The sequence below is a fragment of the Solea senegalensis genome, linkage group LG1 (assembly GCF_019176455.1).
Source record: "Solea senegalensis isolate Sse05_10M linkage group LG1, IFAPA_SoseM_1, whole genome shotgun sequence".
Classification (NCBI taxonomy): domain Eukaryota; kingdom Metazoa; phylum Chordata; class Actinopteri; order Pleuronectiformes; family Soleidae; genus Solea; species Solea senegalensis.
Genome location: NC_058021.1, coordinates 16,960,186 through 16,980,747, shown reverse-complemented (window position 1 = coordinate 16,980,747; position 20,562 = coordinate 16,960,186). Strand labels below are relative to the sequence as shown.

The window sequence follows — 20,562 nt, the reverse complement described above, 5'->3', positions numbered from 1 at the left end:
CGACACACACACAGAGGATTGCTTCTTTATTTACTCAAAAAATCTGTCAGTATTGAATAACTTAAAGGAATACATCACCAATTTGCATGTAGCTTTGAAATGAAAAGAATGAAGATATTCCTCAACTCAGGGGAAACTGAGGTTGGGAAGCACAATTTTTCAAAAATACTACCCCTATTCTAGTAATACAAAGCTAAATGTAAATTGGTGAAGTATTCCTTTAACAGCTGTTTATCACCTCTGTCTGTCCTAGGGTGTGTGTGTGTGTGTGTGTTCTTATATAACCAAAAAAACATATCAACTATATGGGGTAAGTGAGTGCTCACATATTTAAAGGGCTTTCTTTCAGGGTTAAGACCTGGTTTTAGGGATAGGATTATGGTAATAAGACTGGTAAAACAGTTCAGGTTTCAAAAACAAAATCACTTTACTGTCTCAAAAAACAGGTTCAGTAAAAAACAAATGCAGGCAAACAAATCCAAAAAGGGCAAGGCAAAGGCAGAATTGTCCAAAAAAACCAAGATCACAATGATTTACAAGAAAGCCAGAACATTTGACAAGACGGTACAAAAACAAACTGGCACAGAGGAAAGGGAACACAGCTTATATACACATGAGGCTGAGGGAGACAACAAGACACAGGTGAATCTAATGAGGGCGGGGCAGACAATCAAGACAGATGGAGGGAAAACACACAGGGGCAGGAAGTGACAGGATCTGAAACAAGAGGAGAGGCAAGTTTCACAAAAAAACAGGAAACAAGAAACACAACAACATGAGGGTCCTGTGTGTACTGTGTGTGTGTGTGTGCAAGTACTTGTGTTTGTTACCGCTTTAGGACCTTGCCCAAACACTGAGCTTGTCAGGACCAGTAGTCCTCATGGAGACCAAAACCTCGTCCTCATGAGGCAGAACCTATTTTCTGAGAAACTGTAGTGAAAGTGTAGTGTTAGGTTAAGGTTAGGCTTAGGCATTAACTGGTTATGGTTAAGGTTGGGGATAACGCTTTGTAGACAAGTTAGCAGCCCGGACATGGTTTTTGCAGGTTCTTCATCATGCCTGAAACCGGAATGCAAAGCTGCTGACTTGCACACACTTCCACACACAACATGATAAATCATGAACTGCACACACAATACACACCAGTTGACACACACACACACTCATGATGAACCTGAACCACATAAAACGGTGATGGATGCATCGATGCATGGATCATGCCTTGTGACAAAATTACTCATAAAATTGATTGAAAATGCTTCGGAGGAAAACCGTGCATGTGATGTGTGTTTCCAGAGCAACAGACAAGACAAGAGATAAATATATCGATTCAATAAATGGAATGAAAAAGAGCTCGGAATTCTCATAACTGCCTCGGGTCAAATGTTAATATGAGGACGAGAATCTGTTGACAAGGACAATGTCATGACAAAAGGACCTTGTTCCTGAGACTACATAGTTAAATGTCAGCGTTTCATCTACATTTGACAAAAATAAAACAGCCCCAACCTCTAAAATCTTGTAATTTTTTGTTTCCCTACAAATGTTGATTTTTAAATCGTTCTGTGAGATTCAAACCCACTTCACCGTTGTTTTCTATCACAGGAGTCCTGGAGTGATCTTTAAATCAGCTCAGTCTACCATGAAATATAAATGACACTCGTGTTGGACTCTCAAGAAAACAAGCGACGAGTGGCGTTCTTCTTACAACTCCATTTCTCTAGACAAATTCTGTGCTTGCATCATTTGCCAGAGCTGATTGTTACTTTGTGAAATATTTTTTTTTACTTTGTATTTAACCTTCATCTAACCAGGTAAAACCTATTGAGATCGAAATCTCTTTTCCAATGGTGACCTGGCCAAGAGGTCAGCAGCACACGTCAGAGTAAAGATTAGATTTAGGAGACAAACGTTAATTTTGACAAAAATAATAATGTAACTGTGTATAAAGTTTTATGAAGCCCATAAAGGTCTATGGTGCACTATGTGGCAGGGCTGATTGTGGAGCTGCTGAGATGTGCATTCCCTATTTGTATCATATTTTATTGCCACAATTAAAGTGGCATGTAGGTAATACACATATCGTTCAGATGAACTGCACTCACATGCACCACCATTTCATCCCAAATACTCTACAAAATAAAATACACAGGGGGCGCATTTTTTGGCAGAGCCTGTTTTACAGCCACCAAAATTTATACCGATATATTGTTATTGTTGTTTTTGTACTTTGTTATTATTGCAATTTTCCCAATTTTGGAGCAACCTGGAACAAGAATTTCCTTCGGTATTAATAAAGTTCTATCTTATCTTATCATATTTTATTTAGCCAGGAACGTGTTACACTTGTGAAATTAACTCATTATGCAAGTAGACATCCAAATATAACTTGAGCATCACCATTTCATCTCAAATGCTCTACATAATAAAGCAGCAGCCTCGAGCCTGAGCAGTAATAATAATCCAGGGTGGGTTTCTTTAGACCTGATCATGACAAATGAGTGCGTGTTCCCACTTGTGATTGGATTCTCACCGTGTCAGTCAGCTCACACTGACTCATTTACATAAGGAAGAGACTATAAGTGAGTAACGGTGGAGGGAACGCCCTCCCAGGCGCAGTTTGCTGGTGCAGTTTGGCCCAGAGTGAAGCACAAGACTGACCATCTTATCTGTCTGAATACCTAGAAGCAAGATGTCCTACACAACATCTCGAAGCTCCTCTTATAGGAAGATGTTTGGAGGGGACAAAATCGCGGTCAGGAGCTACTCCGGCCGCCAGTTCTCCGGCCCGACAGTGCGCTCCTCCTCCCGCGTATCCTTCGGTCTCTCCTCCGCACCGACCGTTTACGCAGCGAAAAGCCAAAGGCTCCGGAGCAGCGGGGCCATGCCCCGGCTGTCCTCCGACAACCTGGACTTCGCCCTGTCCGACGCCATCAACAGCGAGTTCATCACGAACCGCACCAACGAGAAGGCGCAGATGCAGTCGCTCAACGACCGCTTCGCCAACTACATCGAGAAGGTGCGCTTCTTGGAGCAGCAGAACAAGATCCTGCTGGCGGAGCTGGAGCAGCTGCGGGGCAAAGGCACGACCCGCGTGGCGGATCTGTACGAGGACGAGATGCGGGAGCTGCGGAGCCAGGTGGACCAGCTCACCAACGAGAAGGCCCGCGTGGAAGTTCACCGGGACAACCTGGCAGACGACCTCGACCGGCTGAGAGAGAAGTAGGAGGCGTGACGCTGTCCTCCACTGTGTGATGTTATAAAACAACTCCAGACAGTTTAATCTTAGCATTGTCAATCAGAGGAACTGCGCTAAAGACTTTATTATATTTAAATGTATTATAACAGACACACATACAGTGCGTAAAAGCTGCAGCTTTGTGTTTAAATGAGGACATTAAGGCGATAACAGTTAAAATGATTGATTATTGATAATGCTCAGCAATATCAAAAATGTACCGTGCAAACACACTTTGCTCCCCATAACATCAATTATCACGTGTCTTGAGCCAGAATTTAATATTTAATGATTGGACATTTACTCACAATAATCATCGATAGCCACTGATTTGAAACTTTTTTATTCGTGATAACTTTGTTGACCATGTCACATCTCTAGCCCAAGTTATTTAAGAGTCATGTGAGAAAGAAAATGTGGCAGGGAAGTCAATTTGAGACTCTGAATCATAAATATACTTTGTTAATCCCCAGTGGGAAATTGGCTATGGTATGAAATTGGGTAAGGCTGCAGATAAACGAAGTCACTTCAGCGTTTTAAGGCCAGGTGAATTAAAATGTCTGCTTTTTTTCTGTCCTTACAGGTTGCAGGATGAGATGTCCCAACGTGAAGAGGCCGAGTCAAACATGCAGAGCTTCAGACAGGTACAGTATTCTATCACTGTAATAAACCGTTTCCCATCAGAAACCTTCACTGTTGGCAGGGTTTAAACCAGTAACTTGTTGGCAGGTGGTGTCAGAGATTAGATTAGAGATTCATTAGCACCACGTGTTTCACTTTGAGCAGCCACTGTCCCTGCAACTGTTCTTTACGTATTTACTGCTGTTGAGATGAAAAAGATTTTAGCCATAATCCAAAATAACTGTAGCGCCTGTAGAAAGACCCTGGTCAGGTTCAAAAGGCCAAGTTGATGCTGTTGAGTTAAACCAGGCCTGTAGAGAAAGGAGATCTTTTTAAATCTGACTGGTCAGACTGAATGAGCCGGACACCAGCACACAACAATAATGTGGACCAATGTGGTTATCAGAGCGAAAAGACAAACCACCATGTGACCCATCTGTCTCATTCTGGGAGAGCATCAACAGAATAAATAGCCCACTCACTATGCTTCCTTGTTATTGTCCCTTATCACAATAACTTATCAGGGGCAAATGTCAAAATAGTTTCACACATGAGTCATGCTTAAAAAAAAGTTTAAATGAAACAATGTGCCACACAAAATGTGGTAACTTGCGAGGCTAATAGCTAAGTATCTTCTCTCAGTACTCACAGTGAATTATCTATACATTACAATACCATGACCTTGAATATCCGTATGAATAGCAGGAAGGAAGTCCCTGTGGCCCTGCTGCTGCCATCACGCTGGCACACAAACAACAATGCAGGGCCGGTGGGCTCTCACTCACTCACTCACTCAGTCAGGCAGACAGTCACTCCTCCAGCCACAGGCCCGTTTGGGAAAACCCTTGCTGAATAGCTCACTTTGTTAGTGGCATTATACAGCAGGGGCAAAGCGGCTTCATTTGCTGATACCTCAGTAACCAGCCTGCCAACACTCTGACAAAACACTGCAGTGTGGGCTTTGCACACTCAGTGTGTAACACTGGAGACTTAGGAATCAAACACAGCAGGTAATCTTCTTAGTGATACTTTAAAATGTTTTAATGCAAAATCCAAAATGTTTTTGTGTGACTGTGGTTTTCGCCACCGGTGAACATTTGCCTCATGATTAATCCAGGACAGTTTATTTTTTTAGCTAATCTTCATTTAGTCAGGCAGACTCACTGTGATCCACAACTGTTTGGGTTTAATTTGTAACATTTGTAACAAAGCGTTGTGCTCTAGGCCTGGAATTAACAGTTATTTTCATAATTGATTATTCTGCAGATACTCTATTAATCAAAACTGTTGATCTGCATTTCACATATCTCAAAATGATGACGTCCTATTTTGTGAACCAACCAAAATTATTCAATTTCAATGATTTCTTTGTTACACGAGAAAATGTCCACATTTAGGAGTGTTGGCTAACCCAAGTGTGGCATGTAAATAGGGCAACGTGACACTACTAGATGTCTTCATAGTCAAACATTAGCAAAGAGATAATTAGGAAATGATACAGTTATTGATTATAAAGTTTGATTCACTTTTACCATGAGTAATAAAATACATTGTTGGACACTAAATTTAAATTTGTCAGCATGTGACAAATGTTAGTTATAGCAGTAACTTATAATAATCATCTTTGTCATAATTTACGAGTTTACTGTATCTTTTGCACAAGTAATAATAATCAATTTTATTTAGGTGGCCTTCAAAGCTCTCAGTGCACCTTACAGGCAGAGTTTTTATACCAATATACCAATATTAGTCCGATGCTGTAATTTTACACCATTTATGTACTATGAAGCTGTTAACAACACATTTGTGCTGAGTCATTTCAAATACACTATTCTCCAACTGTGTAACAAATATTGTTGTAATAAACATGACTCAGCTAAAATGCTTTTGCTGATTTTTATTTAGATTTTTACAGTGAATCATGCGACATATATATGATTTTTGGAATGTATTGGATTTTACATTTGTATCTGTCCAATATCCGATCCAGTGACTTTGACCGATATCTGAACTATACCGATACCACTGAATTACAGTTGCATGCAGTGCCTAAAATCAATATATACAGAAGGGTTGAAGAAGGAATTGAGATGTAGTTGAAGTTGCAGTACAAATACTGGCAACATTCCTGCGATAAATACCTCAGTGTTTGTCACAGACATCTCGTCATGTGTCCACAGTCACTGTTTATTGGATTCATGTGTCAGTGACCTGGTCACACAACACACTGCTTTCTAAGTGAGAGCTGTGTGTTAGCATGAGTGTATTCTTCACAGCATGTGCAAGAGCATTCTTCGTCTTCTTTCTTCTGTGTCAGCAAACACACAAATGCATTATTCATGTCACCTTCAGAAGTCACCGTAGTAAAAGTCAGTGTCATTGCACAGGACGTGGACAATGCTGCCCTCGCCAGACTGGACCTGGAGCGGAAAGTGGAGTCGCTCCAAGAGGAAATCAACTTCCTTAAAAAGCTGCATGATGAGGTAAGCTTCCTTTTTTGGTGACTGGAGCTAAAATATCTGCTATTCCAGAAATGTATACACAAGGTCAGTTTATAGTGTTTGTGCACTGACACTCTATTGTTTCTGTTGCAGGAAATCCTGGAGCTGCAGAGCCAGATCCAGCAGCAGCATGTGCAGGTGGACATGGATTTAGCTAAGCCTGACTTGACGGCAGCTCTGAGGGACGTCCGTCTGCAGTATGAGAACCTGGCATCCAAAAACATCCAGGAGTCTGAGGACTGGTACAAATCCAAGGTTAGCATTTTGCATATATCAACATTTATGGATAAATAGCATTAAAGCTAAAGATATAATCAATGTTTTTAGTGGATCACATGACCACTTTGTTGTAAATAATTACCTCAGCAGTTGCCCTCAGATCTAAGGAGCATTTCCGCATCTTTTGGATCTTTCATCAGTGTTTTGTGTGCAGACAAATTGAGCAAATATTTGGGGAACACAGTGGAATATTTAGCAGCTTTAGAGACAGATATTTCCTTCAGGAGCTGCTGGATATCTGAATAATAATGTTGCTCCTTAGTTGCTGGATATATAAACAACAAAATTCTTGTAACAAGTGTCTAGTGTGGCCTTTGATGCCAACCCCCCACCCAGAACTGTGGAAATGGCTAAAACTATGCCAACCAAAAGGCAGATGAACGCATCAATTCCTCCAAACTGCAGCTTAAAACCGGCATGTCTATTTTCTCACCCTCTTCTTAAATATTTACACACTTCATGCTATCTGCCACATTCCCTCTCCCTCAGCCACTGGCTTATTAATTATTGAACAGTTAGTTTCTCAGCTGTATTTCCCTCTCTTTGTCTCTCTCTCTCACCGTCTCTGTGTTTGTCACTGGCATTGACAGTTTGCTGACCTCACCGAAGCTTCCGCCAGGAATAACGAGGCTTTGAGAGCGGCCAAGCAGGAGGCCAACGACTACAGGCGCCAAGTTCAGACACTGACTTGTGAAGTGGATGCCCTTAAAGGAACTGTGAGTGTGCAACTTCAAAACAAACACAAACCGGCCACAACAAGTTCACAAAGTAATGATACAGCAAAAAGCAAACAAATACACAGGGAGTTTATTTCACCTAGCCTAGCACGAATCGTGCATCAATGGAAATAGTTCATATTCATTTAAAGGACACTTTTGTGCATACAATAGTGAGCAATGAGGGGTCCACAGGTGTCGAGGTGCATTCAGTGCACATCGTAAATTTCATTACCTCTGCAAACACACATGCAGTCTACAAACCAAACACCTGGTGCTGATGCTTTATGGACCCCTGCAAATGTCACAAACTGAACAGAAAAACTGAACAGAATACTTGCTGCTGCTGCTGCCACCTTGTGGTAATAGATGCCATAATTGGGTTTTTATAGAGCAATACTATCATGTCAATGTAACACCATTATCACCAATGTTAAAATACAAGGGTGCAAAGGCAGATTTATTCCCGATAAAATAATCTGCTCTCTCATCATCCTCCACTGGTACAGTAAAGTTAGATTAAATGAGAGATATGGTGATGCTAATTATTATTATTTTTTGATACATTTTCAAATTTCCCCAGATCACATGCCCTGTTATATACAGTAGAACAGTATTTCCTCCAAGTACCACCAGAGAAAGCTCACGTACCACTGGTGGTACACATACCACAGTTTGAGAACCATGGATCTATAAAATATAGTTCAGTTTTTAATCTTTTAAATAGAGTATCATGTTCTTTCCTTTCGTTTTTTTTCCTTGCAATTCTACAGGCCTTTAAAATCCTCTATGACCTGGCATGTAATTCATATAACCAAAAACATCAAGCTTCCTTTTTTTACTATTCTATCAGTTTCATTTCCACTTACTACAGAGTGACATGTTATTGTCACCTCTTATCTGCCAACTTAGAACGAGTCCATGGATCGTCAGATGAGAGAAATGGAGGATACATTCTCCCTGGAGACAAACGGTTACCATGACACCATTGGCCGTCTGGAGGAGGACATTCACAACATGAAGGACGAGATGGCCCGTCACCTCCGGGAGTATCAGGACCTCCTGAATGTCAAGATGGCCCTGGACATCGAGATTGCCACCTACAGGAAGCTGCTGGAGGGAGAGGAGAGCAGGTGATGATGGATGTAGAGATTTTTGAAAGGCAAAAATGAAGATTCTTTACACGTATGTTGATATGTACAATTCTACCTTTGCCATTTTCAGAATCACCACTCCTCTGCCTAACTTCTCATCTCTGAACCTGAGAGGTACTTTGATTTTCTGCATGTTGACTTCACTGTAGCGATGTTGGTATAACACAGTTGATTACTATTCCGTCACTATTTTTCTCTCTTAGATGCAATGCTTGATTCCAAACCCCATGTTGAAACCACAACAACTAAGAAGGTTCTCATCAAGACCATCGAGACCAGGGACGGTCAGGTAGAGTCCACTTGAAGTGATTTTCAATCATCCAGGCAATTTGGTGATTTTCCTGTCATTTTGAGCTGAAACGCATGACCGTTACTGTCCTCTACGTCCTTTCCCAGGTGATCAACGAGTCTACCCAGAACCACGATGACATGGAGTGATCGCGTCTCTGTCTCTGCAAAACAACCAACAGAAGCAATACGAAGAAACACACAGTTCCCTGTAGCCACGAGCAACACGCCACCGAACCCCACAACACACTAAACAGCTTAAAAAAAAAGTGCCTTTATATGTCATGATCCAGTGAGTCTGTATCGTTTTGCTTCCTCCTCTGCTGCAAGTGTTTTGTCACATTTGTTGAGACACAATAATGGAACCAGCACAACATAGAAAGCCTCGCTGAGGTCGACAAGAAACCTCCTGTGTTACCAAAGTAGCATAATATTTGATCCATAGAGCATGCACACACCAGGAAATATGTATGCTCAATATGTCACAATTGCCTGTATGCAGCAATAAACCAGTACTACTGAAAATCAACGCTGTGCCTGAGTAGTAATAGCACTGTTGTACCACAGATGCACCATATTCAAATAATGCCTCATGGTTTGAAAGTTGTTATCAGTAGACTGTGTGTCAATTATTTTTCCATTATTCTATTTATCTTTTATCTCATATGTGTGAAATGTGTCTCAGTTTACAAAACAAGTTTAACACCACAATTAACAACTTTTCCTCTAACTTTCACTTTAGTTCAAAATTGTCTGGAGCATTTAATTGACATTTGTTCATATTCACTGTAAATATTAACTAATTTAAGTTGTTTTTGGCCATGACGCCTACTTCTAGAAATATTTACCACACAATAATGTGTGGTAAATATTAACACTGCATTACCTATTTTGCATAGTATGTAGCAAAATGTAAAGCAGGTAAATATAAGTATATAAGTGCAATAAGAAACATTATAAAAAATGTAATATTTATGTAGAATAAAAAAGATATTCATATTAAGTAGGGCTGCAAGGATGCAATTGGATTTTTCAGCTTCTTAAATGTGAATATTTTATGGTTTCTTTGCTCCATAAGACAAAGAAATCATTAAGACGGAATAGTTTTGGTTTGTGGACAAAACAAGACATTTGAGAATATCATTATTTCCACTTTTGAGGAAACACTGATCAACATCTTCGGACCTTTTAGGACCAAACAAGTACGGATTCATCAAGAAATTAATAATCAACAGATTATAATTGTTATTTGCAGCTGTAATTGTAAATCACTTGAAGCCTCATTGATGGTCAGTGTCAAGTGTTATTCCAGTTGAGTTTGCACAGGTCCAATGTGAAGGAGTGTTTCTAGATGATATAAGTGCAAATGATCCAGAGATTTGCTGAACTGTGATTTCAACGAGGGATTTTTGACTGTGACTAATACAGTCCAATCCAATTTATCTTACAACGCACATCTAAAACCACCATTAGTACAGTTCAATATGTTTCTGTGTATAAAATAGGCAAATATGACTGTAATGCACTGTTACTAGGGCGATATTATTATAATAATAAAATATTTCTTAAAATAAATGTCAGATACTGAAATATTTGAGTTTTGCTCAGTTAAAGAAAATACACAGGTGTAGACGATCACACTAATGACACTTTCCTCCATCGTTAATGTTAATCAGTGACACCTGTGATTTTTTTTCTTGTTAAAACATGACATTGGCTGCTGAGGGGAAAAAAAGCCCATGCACTGTGGTCTTAAACTTTTTATTATAACTTTTATTTTATAGACAGACACCTGTTGGACATCTGAGGTAAAACAACCATAACAACTATGTGTCAAAGTGTGTTTAAGTGTAATGTTAAACCTGTGTCTTATTGTTACTGATTTATTGTTATTATTATTATTATTGTTGTCGTTGTTGCTGTTGTTATTATTGTTATTATAAGTATTGTGCTCAGAGCTTCAATGTTTCGTGATAATACGCATTAAAATGCCATGTGCGTGTGTATGAAATGAGATAAAGACACTCCTTGAGAAACACATTCACCTCCAACAGGCCTGTTTTATTTGACTGCCACCTGTCGGTGATAAGTGAGGTGTTTCCTGTGGCCGTGATTCTGAGCATCACTAACTAACTAACTAACAGACAGTCTGAGGTTCGCGTGAGTCGATGCAGTGCCGCGTTCGGCTTCCTGCTCATTTAAATAATCCGGGATGCCTATGTGTTAATTAATGCCGCTTGTTTTTCGCCCGCCTGCCCCGGGAGATAAGCGTGTTTGTCGACAGAGCAACTTTCTCCGTGTGACGTGTCGCTCGGTGGAAGGAAACACACCGCGCGATGATGCTTTTTTAAAACTTTGTACTCGAGTCACTTTCGCCTCACGCTGTCAGTGAACTTGACGCTGCGCGAGCTTTGTGTTTTTCCCCGCGGCGAGTTCAGCAAAAAACATGGAGTCAACTTTCAACAGGTTTGGAGTAAAGTGAGAGCTGGGTCCGCTCGCTGACTGACCTCATAACCACTGCCACTGTTATTTCCCTCTTTTTTTTTTTTTTTTTTTGTGTGTGGTGATGGGCTCGGTGACTTCTGCTCTGACAAGGACGAGGAACGCGCTGGTTAAAGTGGGCTCAGAGCCGGAGAGCCACCAGGACGCGGAGAGGAGCCAGTCCGCTCCGGAGTCGGACCGAGGCAGGAAGAAAAGTGCTCGGTTCAACGTCTCCATCCAGACCGGCAGGCAGAGTTCTCGACAGTCGCTGTCCGAGGTCCTGAACCGACAAGACTCCGACGGAGGCAAGCGAACCCCGAAGCAGAGGACTGGTGACTCTACACTGAGCGGTGAGTTTGACTGAGTCAGAGATGTTCTGTTCTATTTGAAAATAATCCACGCATAATTGCAATTACAATACAGTTTCAATTTAACAAAGCAGCAGTAAAGATACCTCACTTTTAATAGTTACAATTATGCAGTTTATACCTAAAATTGTCCCACAATAAAGATCCCCATGATACAGTATGGTATTTTCAGAATACTAGACCAAAATATTATGGGCTACTCATCAGCCTGTTTGGCAGCAATCATCAAAGTCACATAAATCACATTTACAGTTACTAATCCTAATTTGATGTCTAAGTTAACAAGCAGTTTATCGGGTGTATGTTGGCTAGTGAGTATGAGAAAGTTTGTTTAATTAACTAGTGATGGAAAAGTAATGCCTAGTTTTAAAAAAGCCTAAGCTTTAGTGAAGACAGTCCAATGTATATAATAAAAACACAATTTCCCTCAAAATATGGTGTTTTACAGAATATTAAACCAAATGTTACAGGCTACGCCATTCAGCCTCTCTGGTAGCAGAAACCATGCCACATTCAAAGTTTCTCAAATCAAAGTTTCATCTCCATTATGATGCTCGGGTTCTGTGTTTTGCATAACAAGCAGTTGAACAGGTGTCCCTAATAAAGAGGCTGGAGAGGTATAAAAGTTAAACACTCTGGCCATCAGTGGAATAGTAATGAATTCATAACTTTCCATTACACGTGAAATCATCCTGAATGATAAATAACCTAACAAAAGTAGGTTCCCTAAAAAGAAATGCATGTTTGCCAAATAAAAGCATTTATTATGCATTATGTTCCCTTTCAGAATAATAGACCAAAAATGTATAATTTCCATGTACAATCTGAATAATCTTTTGTAAATGTGACACATCAACAACACCAAACATAAAGAACATGCACTGCAACATTACAATTCCCAACATTAAATACAAGCACATTCTCCAAAACAACATGTGTCACAACACAACAAACCTTTTTTTTTGTCAATACAAGTGATTCACAAAGACTTCACTGATAAATACTCGAGTACTTTTCATTCTTGAACATTTCTGCACCACTTACAGCAACAACTGTACAGCAGCGTTTGCTCGTGATTGCCTTTGTGTGTGTTTGCACTCGGCTGTAAGAGCAATCTGACATTGTCAGAAACAACAGTCAGTCAGTTTCTCGTTGTAGGTCCCTCTGGTAAGATTTATCTGCACATGAGAGCCACTGCTCACTTCAGAGGGTTTTTACAGTGAATGTGCTGCCGCACATGCACTGAATGAATCAGCTTCTCTTTGAAGACCACGCAGCCTCAGTGCAACATATCTCCACTACCAAAGCATCTCTTTGATGTCGAGCTGTTGCCAGCATGGAAACAATCAAACAGCACCAGTCCTGTTCATCTCTGTATTTAGTTAGGTTGATCTTTTTTTAAAAATCACTGTAAATATTAACTGATTTAAGTTTGTAGATACAAGTTGTCTGTATTGACACCTTCAATATAGTAAGTGGAAATGACCTAATTGTTTAATTATAACTATAGTTTAAAAAAAAGAAAAAAAAACATTTTTAATACCTTAAACTTATTTAATCTTTTCCTCCAGTTGTATGTGTTACTCAGTGTTTCCCCCAACTTCATCCTGTTTATCTTCATCTCTGTGCGGCTGCCACGTCTCGTTCCAACTCCCTGCATATCTGTCCCGGTGGAAATCCTTCTCCCTGGCTGACTCCTAAAATACCAACTGTACTGTGGCGTTTCCATGACCGTGTGATAATGTAGACTCCTGTTGAGTTTCCTCCCTCATTCCCCAGTGATGTTCATGTGTATTAAGCAGTCTGTGTGCACTCACCCGCTCCCTTGTGGGTAACAAAGCTCAGACACCGATCAGCCGATGTTGTTAGACAGTTCTCAGCTCGAGCTGAACAGTTTGACACTTTAAGCCATAGCAACACAATTTAGATGCGGGTTTCCCAAACTTATATTTGGGGGCTCACTTTTAAAGTATGACAAGCCATCATGACCTAGTTTGTTTAGTTTAGTTTATTGAACAGGGACCATGTCCAGCAGCATTAATCACACAGGAAAATATGCTTTGTACCAGATTATTGCTCTTTGAGTTCATTTCCATCTGCAGTCCCTGACATCTTGAATAGTTTAGATAACAATACAGAACACATTTAGAGGAAACAATAGTAAACAAGTACATTACATAGTAAAGTACAGTAAAATAGTGAAAAAATACAGTAAAAATGTGAGTGTGATGATAGCCTGTTTACCCCCTGCCCACCATACTTTCACCCAAGTTCACAGTGTGCATATTATAAAGTTTTGGACTATCTTTAATTCTGTATCTGTACTCGCACATACACATCACACCAATGTTTTTGATAGAGGGCAACCTTGTCTGATAGCTCTGTTTTGGCCTGCGGAGTGTTTGAGCTAAACACAAAAATGTGACGTGATTGGCCAGTGCCTTATTCTGGAATACATATTACAGTTGCTTGGCATTTGTGCTGCCACTTTGAAAGTTGAATATTTTTTTCTTCTTCTGAATATTGCTCCATTCAAAGTTAATTAAACAAAAAAAACACATCAGTTTAAAAAGCTAAACCTGCTATTTCAAAGAGATACATTTGAATCAAAACCCACTTTATGCATGTGTTATTGAATAATTCCAATGTAAGAGGCTGGACCAAAATTCGGCAAATGAATATGTGACCCCTCCCCCCAAAAGTGTCTGGGAATGACTGATTTAGAGGGACAGTCCAGTGGCTGTTTCAGGAATTCAGAATTCATGACTATAGTATGGCAGGAGCCATTGTCTACCGCTTTATCCTCCACATGGGGGTCGTGGGGGGTGCTGGTGTCAATCCCAGCATTCATACGGAGAAAGGCACACCCAGGTCCAACATATGGTGACCAACCATTCACTTAACTTTGTGCTGAATTAACCTGAGTGTGGGAGGTGCTTTTTCTAGGGGTGAGACAAGACACCTTACCCAGCATCGCTCCTGTCCCTGGTATGAAAGGTCGTCAAGACTAGAAAAGTGTATTTAAATAGAGACTATTTTCAATGTTGTGCTGTCGATTGTGTCAATGGTGCAAGGATTAGTTTGTTTCCAGAAAGTTTCAAGTGGCGTAAAAGCAGGTGAAATCTTTCATGTCTTCATGAAGTCTTGTGTCTGCATGAGACACAAGATGTGTTTGAAATTGTCATAAATAAGCGTCTTGAGGGAAAAAACTGTGCTCGAGTTTCTGTGCTTGTGCAGACTTTCTCAACGAGTCACTACAAAACACCCATGAATGTTTGAAATGTAATTTGTTTTTAAACAATTAAATGTTCATATGACTATCAATATTAAATTAGAGCGGTTAAAGTAACCTTTTTTTCCATCACACAGTGGATGAAACAAAAATGTGAGGAGGCGTTTGTAAGATTGCTTTGCTCGTGTAATAGGTGCTTAATATTGATGGAATATCAGAGTCATGTATCTTCATCTGATGATACAGCAGCCATTAAAAAAATCATGAGGCATCAGCTGTCCTATGGAATTGAAATCTGTTTGGTAATTGATATTGCAGTTGATTTGATGAGACTGGAAAACATGATCCAGTATAAAGGAAACAAATCATGAAATATGGACGTGTGCACATTTAAATCAAACAACAAGCATGCTAAGTGCGTGGAGCACATCTGTACTGTACTCCCATTCACAGTTAGTCTCATATGATTTTCTGTATGGAATTGAAATAAAATAATGTCATTAACATGGATATATCTATATCTATCTGTTAATATATGGCTTTATTTGAACCAGGAACTAAAACCAAGCTTTGAGAGAACAAAAAACAAACAAAAAAATATGTACACAAATATCAATTACAAACCCAGTGACTGGTGATTCTCATAATATGTCAGTAACTGACATACATTATAATATAGTTTTCTTGTCTGAATAATCAGTTGGAGAACGTTAGAATGATAAGATGCACAAATGTAACGCTGGTCGCCTCACAGTTGTTGTTTTTTAGGAATGAGTAGGAAACGGTTATCAAGTAACAGTAGTTTTCCTTACCAACCAACCAAATATAAAAGCACATTATCTCATTGTACAATACATCTTTGAATTTGAATTTAGTGGCATTTCTTGAATCCGTGTAACAGTTAATGTGAACCATGTGGCAACATTGTAGTAAAATGATTTGTGAATTTGGCCGGCACCATGTTGACGGTTTGCAATGGAAAATGAACGGATGTCACCTGCAACCGAGCTCCTATTGTACAATACCAGCTGTCAATCACACTGGTCACATTTTATCATCTATATTTCTCCAACTTGGAACAGAATTTACACAATTTACATTGCGTTTTATTAAGTAAACCCTGAATCTATTGAAAATAGAGATCATTAACTTCTCTGTAAAATTTCTACTGTTGATAAAAATCAAGCGAGAAGTAGGCTCATTTCCATCCAAACACCAGGGGGAGCCACTGCAGACGCACTTCCTGGGTCGTGTTCATTAGGCAAACATGTGTTGGTCTTATTGACCTTTTACTAATTTCAAGGAAAAATTAAAAATACATTTGCAGTTCCTTTTTTTCTGGCCCTCCAGTGTCTCATGATGTTTCTGTCAGTTCAGTTTCTAAAACAACACATGTGACTTTTTTTTCCTATACTTACTCCTTTCCTAGACTTTGTCAGACGTTAGAACACTGATCAAATGTGTTGCTTTGCTGGGAGCTGGATTTCTGTTTTTGGTGAATAAGATGCTCGGTTTTCGTCTGTTTCGCCCCGCTGACCCAGCTGCTTTTCATTCTTTGATTCCATGCACCATGCTGTTGCAAAAATCATTAGCTGAACTTGTGCATTATACAGCGTGATACTTTCCATTCATTTCCTTCAGCAGGATTCAGATGACAGTTCATGGTGCTGTGTTTTGTCAGCTCATTTCCCCCAGGTTTGTAACACAGGTTAACATTACCCTTAAAGGTGCCTCTAATGAGTATTTAGCTGGGGAAAAGGCAAGCTCCCTTGCACCTTCTGTGTCTTAATTACACGAGTGTGTCACTGTGGTGACAGTGGTGTGGGGACTGACAAAGTGTATGTCATTCCACAGTCTAGGGGAGACCTCTAATGAGCTTGTTTTTCTGTCTGATTGCATAGTTGTTGTCTTGAATCATGATGTGTTACTACGACGGATTGCGCAACCAATATCTGATGTCATGTTTGGACGAGGTGCTCGATATAATGACAACGAAATGACAGTGAAGATTATTAGCATCCAGAAAATGAAGGCAGTATCTTGTAGTTATTGTATTATAGTGATTTACATTCATAATTCATTTTTTTTACGCAAGAACCAAACCTATTATTTAAAAACATTGACTGATTGGGACTTTCTAATAAAATACATTTAGTTCAAGATGCCATTCCCAATCCCCTAAAGCAGTCTTCACCTCCACTTCATTTTCACCACTAATTACTATCTGTCACTAACGGCCTGTCCTGTTGTTTGATGGGCAGATCAAAGGTTGAACAACCATTCTTTCTCAATGGACACACATCACGAGCAAGCAGGTGTGTTTATGGGTCTGCAATCCACTCTAGTATTTCTCTCTAAAACAGTTAAAGTTGGAATTTCCCTTCGAGACAAAAAAAGGAAGAGAACATTATTACATTATTCTGCACAGGAGGAGGTGGGGAACAGCAGACGTGGAAAATAAGGTGCCTATAAGGACGGGGTGGACACTATAGAAAAAAAAGTAGCCTAACGAGTTCCATCACCATATTAACCCCTTGTCATCCTCAGACCTTTCAGATATATATGCAATTTATGTCTGAAAGGTCTCACCGTTGCCTAGCGATAACGAGACCGAGATTAATTTTCTTCAAGGGTCAGAAACATGACCCTTGAAGAAAACGGATCTTGACAACGATTCAACAGCTGTAGGTCATAGGATACACCTCTCAGAACAGCTGTTGTACTACGTGCTCCTCAGTGAATTTAAACCAAAATACATTATATATTGTTATTTTTCCCTGACAGGTGTGAACCTTGGCACTTCTCTACCTGTTATGCTGTAAAACCCACGCCAGTCATATCTATTGTAGTTAAAGCAGAACTGTGCAGGATTTTTACTAATGGAACAGCTTCAGAGTCATAGTGATGGTTAAAAGGGAGATCGGGGGCTGTGTCCACTCCCTCTAGTGTCTGTTATTGAAAAATCAGCCGCCCACCTCCAGGTACATGCTATGTCTTTAATGTTTGACCTTCATCATGGCAGAGCTGATGAAAAACAAGCAGAGAAAACCTCTCGAAGCGAGGAAGGGGAAACAACTGTCAGACTGAGTGAAGGGCCACACACGAGTAAACATCGGACCAGCTTTTTTTGAATGGCAATAGTGGAGAGCGGGAGGGGAGGGGGAAGCATCAGTGGTGATTTTTTACAACAGTGAGGATAGAGCGGTAGACGGTATGGATGGATGGATGGATGGATGGATGGATGCTTACAGTGTGTTGTAAAAATATGAACGATGAAACTTCAGGGGGAGCTTCATAGAGAAAAAAGGCAGAGAAGTGACCACACAAGCAAAGTTTTGCTTTATTAGGCTCAATGTGAAAAAGTGACATTTGGTGGTTGTTGTTTTTTTAACTACAGACATAATTTAAACACATTGAAACAAGTGTATCATGTTGATAAAGAACCTTTTCACTTGTTTGCCATTCACTTTTAATTTAATGTCACACACCTGCTTTAAACGGGTCTTCTACGTGTCTGTTTTTAAATTATGGTATAACTTACAGTAATATAGATGACAAAGCAGCTATTGTCAAATGATTAATTGACTGATCACAAACCAGATTGAGATCAAAATATACAGCCTACAAGCACACCAGACTGTTTGAAGTAATTAATTTGTCCAGCAGATGGTACTGTGAGCACAGCTTGGCCTCTCTATTCAGGCCGTCTGCTCCTCCCGAGAACAGCAGTGATGTTGTGTTGTTTGACTGTGACAATTGAGGAAGCAAACAAGTGAAAGTTTCCTCCTGAGCAGAAAATCCCCACAGCAAAATATGTGAAAAGAGGCTTGTGGACATATTTCATGATGAACTATAGAAGACAAAGTAACAAGCAAACAGCTGAGTCCGTGTGTGATGATGGCACTGGCAATTGTTGATAATTGAATTTGTCTGCATCGATTTTTGTTGAACTAATCAACACACCCCCTAGATTTCACACACAGTGTCCTGCTGTAGTCCTCGCAATAAAATAACCTTCTCAATCGTCACCATGTTTGTTGACGCCTGTAACTTCTATACCAACAGAAAAGACCCTCTGAGGTATGTCAGGTAGTGATGGAGATAATGTTTGGGGCAGACTGATGTAAAACAGATGAAAATATATAAATGGGTTTTAAACGGTGGGCCATTCACAACAGAGTGGGGCCGTCAGCCAATCACAGCAAACTATAGGCTTCAGTGGGAGGAGGGTTTTAAAGCAATAGGAGCTTGAAGCAGAGGACAGAGGAGGAAAAGAGGCTCAAGTTCTGCAGCAGCATTTGCAAACTGATGCTTCTCTAAACATCAGGGCATGTTAACCTTTTTAAAGTAGTAAACCATGTTAACCCTTAGTGCTGTGCTTCAGGTGCACCCATGGTAATTTGCTGTGGGAATAATACACAATTCCTTATATGGACGTCCTGGGGGTGTGTGTTTATAGGTCACATGTTCAGGCTTTAAGAATTAGTTGTTTTATTCATGTTCTTATGTGTTTTAGTCAAAGTTATGATTGATTTGATATCGCATTTTTAGTAGTAATATAAAGTAGCAATAATTGTGCAGAAGTCACAGAATTAGACTGTATTTCCTTTTCTTTTTGTTCATAAAAACGAGCCAAGCAAACTTTGAACTGTGACATATTTCCAAATTTGACATTTGAGTACTTTTTGCTCAGATGTCTTTATATAGTTGGTGAATATTAACATTATCTTTTCATCAGATTGTCTAGGTAGTGCTGAAAAAAAGGATATAAGACACTCTATATTGCACATCTTATAGCTTCTGTATATACTGTATAAGAAGATAAAATGTTCTGTGCTCTAAGGGTTAAAAGTAACAATCCTTGTATGAGTTGATAGTTTTAGAATTCCAGAAACATAAATAGATTAATTTGTTTATTTTGTCTATTCAGACAGTAAATGGTTGTGCCCTCAGCATTCAGCCTATAATAGGAAATATGTAACATTTTAGGGTAAGAACTTATATTTCACAAATGACAAAAAGTAACACAGAGTTTATCTCTGTAACATCTTCAGGTATCTTTCCCTTTGTGTCCATGTATTTTTAAATTTTAGTTGCATAATCTAATTGTGAAGATACAGAATATTTAACAGACTGTCAAACTGAATGTCTACATTAAAACATTGAGGCTTTTAAGATAATTACCTGTGAAAAGCCTGCATTTCCACAGTATATAGCTTAACACATCTCCTCCTAAAGCATCACAAAAATGAAAGCAGAAGCAAACTCTTTCAGTCGAGTGTATTATATAATCTCCTTTCCAACTTGGACCATGAAACAGACACAAAAATAGACACTTCACAGGAAATACTCCACAAAAATCCTGCCTTTAATGACCTGCACATAATTGCAAATAATTACAGTGTCTCTTTTGACGAGATCAGACTCACCAGTGAGAGGATGAATCTTATATCAGCGATAGCAACATGGTAATATGATAATATCACAGCTTTGGGGATTTCCACTGTTAGATGTCACAAACAATGGCTGAATACACTCTTTGTAACTGTTTTGATCCTTTGGTTACCGCTGTCAAAGGTGAATATTGTTGCCATATTCCCACGTACAGTACAGTGTGCTGCCAGGAACATAAAAGCTACCCCGGGAACAGACAGGCACTCGATGTGGCTCAGTGAGGGTGTTGC

The 20,562-nt window shown here is 39.6% G+C and overlaps 2 protein-coding genes across 3 annotated transcripts in view; both read left to right on the top strand.

Annotated features, from left to right (window-relative positions):
* Nucleotides 1–2,596: 2,596 nt before the first annotated feature.
* On the top strand, nucleotides 2,597–9,326 carry LOC122779592 (vimentin A2-like). The gene is made up of 9 exons (XM_044042084.1): nucleotides 2,597–3,222; nucleotides 3,822–3,882; nucleotides 6,247–6,342; nucleotides 6,454–6,615; nucleotides 7,230–7,355; nucleotides 8,268–8,488; nucleotides 8,580–8,623; nucleotides 8,713–8,798; nucleotides 8,906–9,326. The coding sequence occupies exons 1-9, from the start codon at nucleotides 2,693–2,695 to the stop codon at nucleotides 8,945–8,947; spliced, it is 1,368 nt and encodes a 455-aa protein (XP_043898019.1). The 5' UTR covers nucleotides 2,597–2,692; the 3' UTR covers nucleotides 8,948–9,326.
* A 1,640-nt stretch (nucleotides 9,327–10,966) lies between these two features.
* pde1cb (phosphodiesterase 1C, calmodulin-dependent b) overlaps nucleotides 10,967–20,562 on the top strand; it is a 91,147-nt gene continuing 81,551 nt past the window's right edge. The window contains exon 1 of one of the 2 annotated variants that reach the window (XM_044019068.1): nucleotides 10,967–11,628. In XM_044019068.1, the coding sequence (XP_043875003.1) occupies nucleotides 11,364–11,628 (265 nt within the window). In that variant the 5' untranslated portion in view covers nucleotides 10,967–11,363. The remainder of the gene's footprint in view (nucleotides 11,629–20,562) is intronic. The other variant, XM_044019058.1, reaches the window with a different exon arrangement.